The following is a 14,447-nucleotide window of genomic DNA, read 5'->3' on the forward strand; positions in this document are numbered from 1 at the left end:
GCCATGTGGAAATATGCATACATTCACCTTTAAATACTCACAGCATTTCTCCATGTAGAACAAGGGCAGCTTTAAATAGCAGGAGAGAGAATAAAGCCTGGTGTGATCGACATGTGGTCTTGAATCAGTTACACCACAGCGCTTCGCCACAAACTGGATTATTAGGTAAGGTGGGACATGTGCACAGTCCAGATAGCTCACAGAGAATCAGAGACAGTAATTTATTTTAAAAAATACCTTTAGTTTGAACCATCAAAATCCCAGTTATTTTTTCTAAGAGTTTGAGCAATTAACTGCACAAATACATGCATGTGAGAAAAATGACACATAAATAATATCTTTTACTCCCTCCATTGTTATTGTTCACTTTTGCTATAACTTCCCACAAAAACATGTTTACTCCCACATATAGTTTCAACTTTGAAACATTTCAAGCTGAAACAGAAGTTACAAAAAATTGTAAGATACTAAAAGGTCGTTAGAAATGAAATGCTTACACAAGCTACTTGAGCCTTCCAGCTATAGGGTAAAAAACTAAAAAAACATCCCCTAACTATATGCTTGGCAAATAAATGTGCAGAAGGGGGCATGGCAAGTGCTAAATAGCAAGTCCTGTTAATAGTAATCCTTGAAGACTGTGCTGTGTGGATACACCACAACCATTTATGCCAGCCTGATGTGTCAGAGTCTTCTACTTAAAGGGCAGCAAGATTTAAACATAGTAGACACATCCATTAAGAAAAGTTCTTAGCTTTTGGTTATGTCTACATACAAGCAATGTTTTAATTTCATTTTAAGTCCTCAAAAATAATAGATACAGAAGTGTATCTATTTTAGTTCTAACTACTGAATTAATAAAACTGCAGTGCAGAGATCTGTATTTGCTGATTTTATGGTTCTGTCAATATTCCATTTTGATACTGCACTCCAAAGCAATTGGAAAGCTCAAAGCATTGTTTCTGCACTTCCAAGACTAAGGGACCAAGCCAAGAGAGTTGATTACCTTGGAAGTCTTTTCGAATTCTAAACTATCACTGTCTGTATCTCCCTCAACCTATTCTGGCTCACCTTTCTTCATTTTGCCCAAAAATGTTTCAGACAAGCCTCTCTTAAAAGTCGACTGCAATGCAAGAAGAGATTGTTTCCAGAGAAGTTCTAAAAGAGGAATTGGCCCTATGGGCCAAAATATGTTCTTGATCATCAGTTTATATAACCTCACACTGCCAGTACTCCAGCCACAAAAATAAACACTTATCCCACCTTCACTCATTGCCATCTGTCTGGTATGATTTTTCCTACCTCTAGCACATTTATACTCACAAGATATACAAACAAATAGAAGTTAAGTGCATGTACACCTTTTAGTAAGAAAAAGAATCTGCAAACTATAACTTGTTAAGAATGTATCACAAGAACATGAGAGAGGAGAAATTAAAAAAAAACAACTTCCTGCATTTGGAGGCCTTTTTCCACTTATATATAACTTTTCAAAATGCGAAGCAGCTATTAATTCAAATCCCGACACATGGGGAAAATGATCACTTTTTCTTTACACAAAAAGAAAGTACATATGTACTATTTTTTTTTTAATGGACTAAGAGACAGTTGCAGCTGCTCACATATTGTAAGGAATGAGCAGAATTAGCTGAGATGCATTTCATGTTAGGAGGCCTGAGCAGGGATGCACAGGAACAGCTAACTGAACAAAGTCTGGGAAATAAAACCATGTTGGTGGATTGTGGCTCCATTATAAGCAGCTTTTAGTGCTAAAAGGAGGACTTTCATTTGAAGAGAAGCTCCCAAGGGACAGAGACTTCTTAAGAGAGAGGAATAATCTGGTCAGAAAAATTAGCAAAGGTGATTTTTATAAACAACAGTTAAGTCCATGTCAGACAAGCAAGTTTTAAATGGACAAGGCAAGACGAAACATGTTAGGAGTCAAGAAGTGAGAGAGACAAGGGTTTAGACAGGAGTTTTGGTGTGGACAGAAAGAAGACAGGGCTCAGGGATGCCATTTAAGGGAAAGCAATGAGGTTATAAATAGCCCACACAGTTGGATCTAATGGCAAAGCTGTTGGGCAAACAGTAACAAAAGTCCTCAAAAACCAGAAACAGACTCTTTCTGATCTTACTGGAAGTGTTTTTGGAAAAACCTCCAAGCTAAGCGACCATAGTAAGTGACCTTGACTTCTCCAGTGCTGGGTCATTGACCAGTAAAATAGATATTCTTGAGCCACTGTTGAAAAGATTTCAGCTTTTAAGATAAACAGTGATACAAATAAGATAACAGATACGCTCCATGTTAGCAAATAGCATCAAAACAATACAGATTGTGAATAGCAATATTTTTCAGCACCAGTAACTTCACTGCATGTCTATGCAAAGCTGCTTTGCATTTTTAGTAGAGTATTGCCAAAACTAAAAGTATCACTGAGAAAGCCAAGCATTATAATCTTTTCATAGACAAGATTTTTGAAGAAATATTTTTGCTTACGCTAAGTTGAACTTCTAACTACCAATCTTACTCTACTATCAAGCATTGTACATAGGTGGTTTCTGATAAGGAATTTTATGGACAGCAATTTAGAAAGGAAGTGTTATTAATATTGGACAACATGCCTTTAAAGGACAGATTTAAATATTACTGATTAGGGAAGACATACTATCCAATTCAAACATCTGCACTTTGAGTATCTGCTGGGAGTCAGAAATAAGGAGTTGCAGCAGGAAGTTGCAATATGAGAGACCTCATGCTTTTAGCAGTTACTGAACTTCAACAAACCACAATAGCTAAAAATTATGTACAAAATATGTATTATTATTTTTTTTAAATAGGATTGGATAACTTCTCTGGGCTTTTCCTCAGACTTAGAAATATTCTTTTCTTTCCTTTTCCCTCCATTTGCTGGGATGAATACATTTCCACACTTAGAGAAAAAGCTGCTGTTTTCTTTTGTTGCGATTTCAATCCTGTTTGAGCCACTAGAAAAATGTTTAGGCCTCCTCTAAGAAATTAGGAAATTATTTAATGTAAATTTATCTTGAAGGAACAAAGTAAGCAAAAGTTTTCAAGCTAACATAAAAAGTTATATGCTTTTAAACTATGTCATAGTATGTATTACTAAAGCTCACCTAAGTGAAGTTTTACAAACTGCTCCTCATTGGAGACTAGGAATTATATCTAGAAACATTTATTGTACATAGTCAAATAATACATAATACACTCAAACTAAAATTTTTCCAATAACACATCAGAGGCAGGAAGGATAAATACAGGCTGTAAATATTAATCCACAGACAGGAAGACATTATAGAAGTCTGTGTTAATAAATTACATAAAAATGAGGTTTCAACGCTTCACTGATTATGCAAAGATTTTGTTTGTTTTAAGATCAGCTGAAGAAAAGGTTTCTAATATGTAAATCAGTTCTCCAAACAGTTTTGCCACTAGGTTAAAGGCTGTGCTTATTCTCTCCAAAATGCCAGACATATCTTTGAGTGTGAGAAGAAAATTAAAAAAAGAAACAGACAAACCTTTCAACAAAATCATCCAACAACACAGACCTTTGTGAGAGATCTTACTGCAGTAGCTCAAACACTTCATTTGTTTTAAACTGTATAACTGAGACACAATTAAAAGGAAATATTTTAAAAATTAAAACATATTAACATTAAAGCATTTTAATACTGTCAAAAGTTTAACGACCAATGTACACAAGTCACCATCAGTTTGAATGCCAGCATTCCTTTTAACAGCAGTAATCAAAATAATAATATGAAGTATTAGGAATTTAGTGCTGACAAGGAACCCTACAATTTGAGAATTTTCCCCTCTGACCTGCAACTCTGCTTGTAAGTAAAGCTATTGTTTCTCTCCCAACTCTTTGCATTCCTCCCAAGTTAACTCGACTAACATTTCAGTCTGCTAGAAAAAGATCTAAACAGGAAAAAAAAAAGAACTTTCTTCAAGGGCAGACTACAGAAAGTACTGGAAGCTTTTAACGGTCTACACGCCTTTACATTCATCACTCAGAAATAACAAGATGAATATTTTGTTTCATAGTTTTCTGCCAATTGCCTCCTTTCTGATGGAGTGCAGCCTTATGCCTGTTTGTAGGCTTCCCATGCTGGTTCACAGTACTGAGAGGCACAGCATACAAACAATCACAGTTTAGCCCTACATGTTTCTTTTAATTTCATCCAGAAGTACTTTTTCTACAGAAATCCTATTATAGCTTACTGATTTATATGATAATTCTGAAAGTCCAGTGGAGAATGCAACAACAGTGAACATAATGGCATTCCATTATTTCATCTATTTAAAATGCAAGTCTTTTCCAGGGTTGTATTAATAATTTATAACTCAACAACAGCTTACAGGTTGACAATTATTATTTGCAATTGTTTTTATTATTACTCTTAATAGTATTTTACCCACAGGGAGAAAATATATTTATTTATACCTCTATCTTCTGCACTGCTGAAAGTTGAATATTTAGAAATATTGGAAGTAGCTGTCCTAGCAGGCAGAACAGAAGCACTTCAGACACAGCACATGAGGGAAGACAGTGGTTGCAGTGATAAGCTCTTGTATTCCAACAGGCCCCCAGGTAACTCATTCCTGACTCTCCCATGTGACACATTACCACAGTCTCCTCCAGAGGGCTGCTGCTTGGCAAATTGTTTATCATGCACAAACAACTTTAAATAGTAAGTGGGATCACGAAGTGAAAAGCAAATCTGTGGTATGATTGACCAATGGCAGCACTAAGATCTTAATTTGATTAGGTAGAGGGAAATGCTGATCAGGGAAAAATAACATTTAAAGGTTTTGGTAAGGAGCAACATCTGTGAACAGAAGGTAAGTAGGGGAGAGAGAGGTTTCAGGAGCTCCAGAAGTTTGATAGACGAATTTACTGAAATTGAGAAATTGATAGAATTTTTTACCTTTGTAATTTTCCTTCTGAACAAATTGGGACTTCTTTATAAACCATATAGAAACAACTTATAAATAAGAATAAGAAGTGCCTGTCAGGCATTTATGTAGCACTTGATAGCATCTGCCCAACTGTCAGAGCCTCAACTTCAGCTGTGGCTGATCACAAGAACTTCAGGTAGAGAAAACGGAAGAAAAATCCACAAACCATATCTACCCTTCCCATGTATCAGAGAAAAAAAAAACAAAGCTAAACATTTTCTGATTACTGCTGTGGGTCAACAGTTGAAACCCTGAAGCACAAGAGCTGGTTATAAGCATTTTAACAACCAGCTGCAAGTGTCACCACAGAATGGTTTGGGTTGGAAGGGACCTTAAAGATCATCAACTTCCAACCCCCGGCCACCACTAGATCAAGTAGCTCACAGCCCTGTCCAGCCTAGTCTTGAGCACTTCCATGGATGGGGCAATACAAATTTATTCAGGACAAAGGCTTGTTCTTGTTCATTCCAAGGCCCATAGAAGAAGAAAAACAGTAGTGAGGGGAAATGCCAGAAAGACTACACTGACTATTTAACCCCAGGTTTGTATCTTCCTCTCAAAGAATGAAAATGTCCCTCAAAACAGCACTAGAAAAAAATAATCTTGCCTCTGAAGTGTGTTGAGGGTAGCTTACTTCAGAACTTAAGTTGTTTCACTTGAACAACTAGAAATTCGATCTAGTTATGACTCTGACAACAAGGTCTACTAATCCCCCAGCACCACATGCCTTTTCCATGTGTAAGCAGCTATTCAGAACAAGTCAGTCACCTCTCAGTATTTTCTTCAATAAGAAGCTGACATGCCCAACTTGAACCACAGATTAGCTTGTTTTTCCAAAACATGGAAAATTTTTATGGTTTGCTTTGAGCTGTCTAGAATCTCCAATCTTCTGAAATATGAACAACAGAACTGGACACAGTATTCTAAAACCACACAAACCCAAGACTGCTCTCTGCCTCTGTGCTGGTACTGCCCTTTGCACATAGCAAAAGGTTACAAATGGCTTTTTCTACAGCAGCATGCCACGAACTTACACTGATTATGATGTGTAACTTTCCTAGAGTGTTTCGTCATGATTTTTCTTTTAAAATCTCTCACTTATATATATAATTCATACCTACCTGGATTAAATGGAGTTTGTTACATTAAAACTATTTAGAGAGATAACTCAGATCTTTATTACTAATCTTTGCTTTTTATTAATTCAATGCTTTAAATGCCCTAAATTATAAATTTTTATCAATTTCCAGCTCTACAAATGATTTTATAATCAACTCTATAGCTAATAAAATTACAGCATTTGACCAAATAACTTCCCTAAAAGGTAAATCTTTCCCTTAACAGCAGGCAAAAATATAAATAAATGTTCACATCAGTGAGCTAAATATTATAATCTAATTTATGCTAGACTAATTCACCAAACTGCAGATCTCTCAAAAAACTACAGCTCAAGAAAACCTACCTACTATGAAACTGTATCAACTGGCACAAGTTAAATTTTATTATTTTGTCTGTAGTAACAGAACTGCAAACTCTGCAACTCTGTTTCACAGGCATGACACACTGGAGATTGCTCCAAATGATTAGGAAGTTACCAATTTACCTCAAAATCTTAAAAAACAAACAAACAACACCCATTCTCATTTTCCAAGATTACTGAATAGTAAATGATAGATTAGGATCTTTCTTTATCTAATTTCTTTAAGAAGTTTTAGGTATAAGGCATCCAGAAAAACATCTGAGCTGCCTCTTTTGCCACAAATTATATTCATTCCTACACAGCATAGGACCCTTCATCTCTGTTTCTGTTCAGAACTGTAGTTTGTATTTTGCAGTAGGGTATTATTCTTATTCTTAGTAGTGCAAAGAAGTCTGTAGTCTCTTTATTTCTTTTGACCACTGGGATTTCATGATTTTCTTGGACCTGCTTATTCTTGTGACTCTTGAACCCTTCCATTCCTGTCGTTAATATATCAAATATCGAACAAAAATCTTCCATGTATCACAAGCACTTAAAAGGAAATTATTTCCTTCTGATTTTTTATTAAAACATTCTGAAAAAGTGAAGCATCCTTTAACACACTTGCTGTTCAAGTCAAAAATTCAAGGAAGATAATGATGAAAAGCCCCAAATCCTGAACATAGAAAACAGTATTCACTAAAAAAGTTCATCACTTTTTTCCTCACTCATCTGGGCCAGCACAAATAAAATTTAAATAATAAAGTAACAGACATCTACTCAAGAGATCACAAATTATTTCTACAAAGAACATTTGAAAGGAATGAAATTCTCAGAACATTCTTGGTAAACAAGAATTTAGTTATCACATCTAAAAAATGAAATATTAAACATAAATAATCCCAGGATAACTAAGCAAAACAATAACTAAACACATTGAGCATTCACATGAAGTCCTTCAAGTACCATTTTATTAATTTGGCCTGAAGACAGAAATCACAAACTTCTAATTATAACGGATATACAGTGCAACTTGACTGATGCTTTCAGATACCAAAATGAAACATTCAAATGCTTTTTTGCTTTAAGGATTACATATGCAGATGTGTCAGAAAGCCAGCTCTGACCTAAATCTAACTCCCCCCTTAGTCAGGGCTGTGTTCAGTCGATGCAGGGTAAGGAGGGCCAAGAGAGGACAGCACAGCACTGCCACCTCGTGCCAGGCAAGCTGGAGCCCGGCACACGGCTCCTGACGGGCTAATCCCAGAACGTGCTCTGCCTTTAAACTCTGACAGGTATTTGAGACCAGATGCTTCATCTTGAATTATGAAAGGCTGCAACTGCATCCGTCTCTAAGAACATCCAAAACCAATTCTTTAAATAAAAATAATCAATCTGAACTTAATCAGCATGTCAGGCAGCAACTACTCATTATATTTGCCATTGTAACAGCTTAGTCACTCATAACTGTGAGAAATTTCACTCACTAGAGATAAGACCTTTGCTAATGGCTATCTGCTTGAGATTATGTCTTTCTAGTTTCATTTTCCTTTTTAGTAAGAAATTATGACAAACCATACACAGTTTCACGGTTGTGTAAAAGATGTGTAAAATTACTGAAACACATTTGCTATAAAAAGGGTCATATAGTCTTGCTGTATAAATGTTTAAATACTGACAAGCTACAAAGAAAAACATTTCCTTTCAATCCAGTGTTATCTAAAATAGAAGCACTTCATCAAACAACATAATAATGTAAAGAATGTGATTTTTTGTTGTTGTTGATGTACTGATAAATATAATTCTGCTCACTGGATATTTCAGTCCTCCCCCAAGAGCCATCATTACAAGCAAAAAAGATGTAAAATAGCAGTACTCACCAATATCATTAGCTAGGGCAGCAGGATCAGAGACCCCAAGGGTAGCTTCAAACTCTTCCTGAAGACGATAAGCTCTTTGAAGAAGAGATTCAAGCTTATGAATGAATTCAGCACTAATGATATCCTGCAAGAAGACAGACATTACAAGATTTTCTATTTGGTTACAGCCTGTAAGATTCCTTTGTAAAATCCAAAGATATTCAGCCTTCACAAAAGGAAGCAAACCATGCCACATGAGTTTCCTACAAACCACACAGGAACACTGTCAGATGAAAACTTCAACATCCAAAATACATACACTTTTCTGAACACACACATAATTTATTTAGTGTAATAAAAATAAAATCTAAATTTTAAAGTACTTTAGAATTATCTGTGATGTTTGCTGCACTAGAAATAATGAAAGTCACACATACCTGTTTATTTCAAAATATTTTTAGCATTTTGTTCATAAGAAAGGAGGAAAACAAAGTTCAAGCACATTGTTTGTGCATATGCACAAATTGATTGTTTTTCCCCAATACATTTATCTTTGCCAAGCAGATACCCTCTCACATAATCATAAAAGAAAAAGAGGATCCAGGGCATTATGTGTGGGGAAGTTGTCTGCTTGATAGCTCGATAATACTGTCCAGAAGCAAACACTGATGTATCAGCAATTGCCAAAAGATAAATAATGCTAATTCCCTCCCCATGCTCTGCCCCAACCAAAAAAAACTCAGAAGGAATGAATTCAGATCTCCTTTAAATGCAGTACCACTAAATTGGAAATGGAATCAATTGTCAAGTTTGGTAACTGAATTTGAATTTGGAAAGATTCAGGTAATAACAGAACAAATTGTCAGGGCAGCATCAGATTACAGACTGAATATACTCACTTCTACACTTTCTTCTGCAATTGCATCTCCTGCTCCCAGCTTAATGGAACCGCAGATGGCTTCATCTTCAACTTGTCTGTTACGAAAAGTTAGTGCCTGTTCCCAGCGCCTCAGTGCTTCTTCAAACAGCTCCATACCTAGGGGAGAGCAGGAACACCTCCACTTCCATGACACAGCTTCAGCTGCCTTCACATTTTAGAGACACGGGAAAATATGTAGCTAAAACAAGCATAACTATCACAGAGATGTAAGTTGAAACAACATCAATTCCCAGCTTATACCAGTATATTCCAAGTACATATTTACTTTCTTTTTGTGTAAAGAAAAGTGATCATTTTCTCCATGTGTCGGGGCCTGATTTTAAGGATTACTACTACCAATAATGGAATAAAGAGTATTCTGAAAAACTAACTTTAGATCAAGTATGATTTCATTATTTTATGGAAATGTTCTCAGACTCTTTCCAACAGGACACTGAGAAAGAACACAACAATATTGTGTGTCACTTTACCATCAATCCAAGAAATTATTTACATTCATTGTAGGTAAATGCTGAATATTCTTATTATGACTTACCCATCAAATATAAATTTTCAGGTGTAGTGACAGGGATATTGACAAGCTTAATGTCATCTTCATCTGCTTTATCCCAGGAATTAGAATTGGCACAAGCACAACTGTGACAAGAGGTGGCACTCTGAACCTTAAAAAACATAAACAGATTTTGAAGTGTTGCTATAGTGAGTATCCTTAAAACCACATTCCTGCCAGAGTACATTACATCCAAGCCATCTGCCTAGAAACTGTTTTTACTCTGTGGTAAGGACAGTGGCTTCTCAGCATCTCTAGCTGCCTGTGCAGTCTGTTCAGCTAAGTTCATTCAGCTCAGTGAAGCCTTTAGATGCATATTCAATGCAAGTTAATAGATACTCAAGAGCCTTAAAACATTTTTACTTACCGAAGTCAGGCTTTGAACTGAACCAGAGTATTTACTGAAAAGTCCTCCATTTGCATAGATACAGGACTGAGATCCTTTTTCCTTGGCAGAGCTCAGAGAAAGAGTCAAGTTTTGTCGACTACTGGAACAACTAGAACCTAAGAGATACACTTATTTTAAAGCTCTTGCAAACTCAAAATATTGCTTCTTTTGCAATTCTATCAAGAATTGCATTTACTCTTTTCAATAAAATCCAGTTTAGAAGCAAACCACAATTATTCTTTTATTTACTTCAGAAATGACACATTTGAATTCACTATCTATAACAATAACTATGCGTTTTAGCTTAATTATTCTCCTATTCTACAAAAAATCAGATCTGAATTTCTCAGTATTGAGATACACATACAAGAATGGCAAAACCCATTGCTAAAACACTATTGATAAAAAGGGGTTTAATCCTGGTTTGTGATTAAAACTTCACCTTTGAGAAGAAGCCCAGCTTCTTTATAAGATACTGTAATTTTGTTTCTCATTTGACAAATTCAAAATTTAAAGTCTAACAATTCAAACCCACTCAGGTGTTCCATCCTATGGAGATGATTAGAGGGATGGAGCACCTCTCCTATGAGGACAGACTGAGAGTTGGGGTTGTTCAGCCTGGAGAAGGCTCCAGGGAGACCTTACTGCAGCCTTTCAGTACTTGAAGGGGGCCTGTGAGAAAGATGGCAACAGACTTTTCAGCAGGGCCTGCTGCAATAGGACAAGGGATAATGGCTTTAAAACTAAAAGAGGGTCGATTTACATTTGATAACAAGGAAGAAGGTTTTTACAATAAGGGTGCAAAACACTGGGATGGATTCCCCAGAGAGGTCATGGATGCCCCATCCCTGGAAACATTCAAGGCCAGGTTGGATGGGTCTATGATCAACTTGGTCTAGCTGAAGATATCCCTGCTTAATGCAGGGGTTGGACTGGACGAATTTTAAAGGTCTCTTTCAACCCAAAATGTTCCATGATCAAAGGAAAATAGGTTTTTTTACTACTACAGTTATGCACACCCATCCCCTCATACCCCTTTTTTTTCCTTTCTAAGAAAACAACAAAGAAACCCCTAACTTGGGGGTTCCATGACATACCTTTTTCTGAAGCAGCTGCTTTAGTACACTCTAATACGAGATGAGTTGGTTCCCATGGTGGCACTTTCTTGTTTTTCTTTCCACGTCTTCTTTTAAAGTGATGGGCCAGAAAAATCACAGATATTGCACTCACTGCTGTTACTGTGAAAAGCTTCTTTAACCCTGGGGAAAGCTTTATCTGGAAATAAAAGTGTGACTTAATTGCAAATATATATACTGAGAGACAGACTGCAGCACCAAGAACTATAAAGTATACTGCAAATCCACAGACTATGGGGATCTAAGCAAATGACTTTCAAACAAAGATTTGGGTTTTTTAATTTCTTCTTAATGCCAGGACAATGCAGGGCTTCAATTAAATCTCTAACAGCAAAAAAATACTGAGAAGGAACTCACCTTTCACAACAACACTATTTCTTGCACTGTGAAAGAACGGGGAAGATCCTAATGCCAACACTCGTGTGATGTTTCAATTTGAGCAGAATGTATTCTCAATTTGAGAATGTATTTAAGTACATTTCTCTAAATAAACGGTTTACAATTTTTTTATATTTTATTTTGGATATAGAGAAGTCATAGGTTCACAGGTGTTTCAATTAGTAAATAAGAACCACATATACAAGCAACTTGTATCAAAAGCCTTTAACAAAGTTTGTAACATACAAAGTAGCAAGATATACAAAGAAGGAAAGTGCCATTTAACTGGAAACCACAGTTCACAAAAATCTTTGGAGACTCACGCTGCTTGAGGAACTGACTGCTGGGAGAAAACCAGATCCACAGTCCTCAGGCCTCATATGGTGTTTCTGTAATATGATTCCTCATACCAGAGAGAGCACACAGAGCACCACTGCACTCTGGCACTCCTGATTGCTGTGCAGTTGTTTAATACTATCAGCACTGTGCAATTTGAAGAAGCATTGAAAGCTTCTCTCTGCACTGAGTTTACAATCAACAAGTCAAGCACCTTTGACTTGAGAACCCTGCCCTTCCTGGTACCATGCCTTGACTGAAGTCTACAACTACCACTGGACTCCGTGAGGAAAAGGCAGTGCATGAAACACCAACACAAACTTACACAAGACTACTGTATTTCAGAGAAAAGAGTTAACAACCAAACAGCTGAGATTAAGACTTCTAAGATCACAAAATTAAATGTTAAAATGAACGTTTCAAAGAACCACAAAGAGATTTTTTTTAAATTTGTATGTGCCTACAAACATGATCATAAATTGATTAACAGTGACATGAAAACCTCTAAAAAGAGGAAAGTTAATAGTTGCACATAATGGAGTTGCACATGGTATTTAAAAAGGATACGAATATGCTGCAACATAAAAAAGAAATCAGTGATCTTGCACTGAGAGGTTTAAAGTACTTAAATATAGAAAAAATGTGAAAATGAGCATATACTGTTAAGACTGAGAATACTTAATCCTGGTTTTATATGCAGTAAAAGAAAAGTATTTACAGGGAAATGTGAAATTTTACATAGCTTTTGCTGATAAGCTTCCAATTCAATAAAAATAAAACACAGTCATGTTAAAGTCCTGGGCTTTAAAAGAAGAACTCAATACTATTATTCAAAATTTAATGACAGTTATGCTTAGCTTTTAAATACTAAAAAAAATTCTACAAGAAAAAAAAGGCAACTTGAGAATTTTGATATTTTGAGAATCATTGCACTGTTACAAAATGGAGATATATAGACACTGCAGGTAAAGCAGATGTATGCTGATGTACTAAGCATTTATTAGCAGAAAAAGACAAAAAGACATGCTTATTTTAGTTCAGTGTGGCAAACAAACTAAACTCCAAGGTATTCTGTACAAATTAAATTCACACTAAGATCACAAGAGCACGCACAACACTGCAATAAACTTCTAAATGTATAACAAAGTAACAATATTTAGATAATGTATTTATTACCTGGTTAAGAGAATAATACCAAGAAAGGGGAAGATGAAACACCCGTAAAGCTACTGTCTTCAGAGAAAACCGTGTCTCAGCAACAGCTTCTTCTGACATGGCTCCTTCTCTCCCATACCTCATTAAGCGAAACTATCTTGAAAACAATCACAGATGGTCTCTAGAATACTCTGTCAAATGAAGGACACATACTAAGTTATGCAACAGAAGCCCAGGACGATTTTCTTCCACAAGCTCAAATCTCTTTCATCACAGGTACATGACTTGTTTGATTGATGTTTTGGAGTAGAGGCAAGCCGTAATGTGGAGACAGCAAATTTGCTGGTTCAGCTTAGGCCCCATTTGTCCAACTGCTGTGTGCAGACGTGCAGATGTACAACCAGGACTAGAGAGGGCTCGGTCTGCTTTGATTAGCCGGCCGTTCACTTACTATATCCTCTAAATCACGCACAGCAACAACACTGCCTCTGAAACCACGACTGTTGGAAGAACATTTTTGCCAGCTGAAAGAGTTAAAATATTTGACAGCAGCCAGAAAAAGTTTATCTCATTCAGCGCTTCGATTATTTTGCAGACACACCGTGAGAAAAAACCGCTATAGCCTGACGTAATCTCCACGATCCAGGCGCACCCCTCTCACTCCCTGATGCTGAACACAGGGCGAAGCCTCCGAACCGCGACTCCGGGACCGCAGCCGCGGCACGGCGGGAGGCGACGGAGGCCGTGGGGCAGAAATCACCTCCGCCCGGCCCTGCTGAGCCCTCCCCAGCCCGGGCAGCCCCGGCATCGCGGGCGGGCAGCGGACAGACCCGGGTGCCCCGCGCGCCCCTCAGCCCCCTCCCCGCAGCCTCCCGGGCCAAGGCGCGGCTCTGCCCAGGCCGGGTCGCTACAGCCGCGCTCAGCTACCTGCCGAGCACCGGGGCCGCGGGCAGCTCCCTCCGCTCCCGCCCCGGCGCTGCCCGGAGACCGGCGGGATCCGCTTCCGGCACAGAGACAAGCGGCCGCTGTCGGTCGGGCGGAGCCGCTGCCACGTGAGAGAGACCCGTGGCGTCCGGAGGCCGCGCTCGCCATCTTTGCTCCGGGCAGCTCCCGCCGCGGGCGGCCGGGCGGGGGCGGGGTGAGCCCCTGCGCCGCCATCTTTGTGCGGGGCAGCGCTGATATGAGCGGCTGAGGCGCTCGGCGCCGCCATCTTTGTGCGGGGCGCGCCCCGCGGCGGCGTCGCGGCACCGCGCCCGCCCGTCCGCGCT

At 38.0% G+C, this 14,447-nt stretch overlaps 1 protein-coding gene across 2 annotated transcripts in view; it reads right to left on the bottom strand.

The window, feature by feature from the left end:
• The window catches only part of MIGA1 (mitoguardin 1), a 37,404-nt gene extending 23,180 nt beyond the window's left edge, over nucleotides 1-14,224 (bottom strand). Inside the window, exons 1-7 of one of the 2 annotated variants that reach the window (XM_042030421.1) lie at nucleotides 14,107-14,224; nucleotides 13,201-13,370; nucleotides 11,272-11,449; nucleotides 10,154-10,290; nucleotides 9,772-9,898; nucleotides 9,196-9,332; nucleotides 8,318-8,441 (exon numbers count right to left, since the gene is read on the bottom strand). In XM_042030421.1, coding sequence (XP_041886355.1) covers nucleotides 8,318-8,441; nucleotides 9,196-9,332; nucleotides 9,772-9,898; nucleotides 10,154-10,290; nucleotides 11,272-11,449; nucleotides 13,201-13,323 — 826 coding nt within the window. In that variant the 5' untranslated portion in view covers nucleotides 13,324-13,370; nucleotides 14,107-14,224. Of the gene's footprint in view, nucleotides 1-8,317; nucleotides 8,442-9,195; nucleotides 9,333-9,771; nucleotides 9,899-10,153; nucleotides 10,291-11,271; nucleotides 11,450-13,200; nucleotides 13,371-13,780; nucleotides 13,965-14,106 lie in introns of those variants that run through there. The other variant, XM_042030422.1, reaches the window with a different exon arrangement.
• Nucleotides 14,225-14,447: the final 223 nt, after the last annotated feature.

This window comes from Corvus kubaryi, unplaced genomic scaffold (genome assembly GCF_017639235.1).
Source record: "Corvus kubaryi isolate FWS band 111438036 unplaced genomic scaffold, C.kubaryi_AGA036_p1.0 37334, whole genome shotgun sequence".
NCBI classification, from domain to species: Eukaryota; Metazoa; Chordata; class Aves; order Passeriformes; family Corvidae; genus Corvus; species Corvus kubaryi.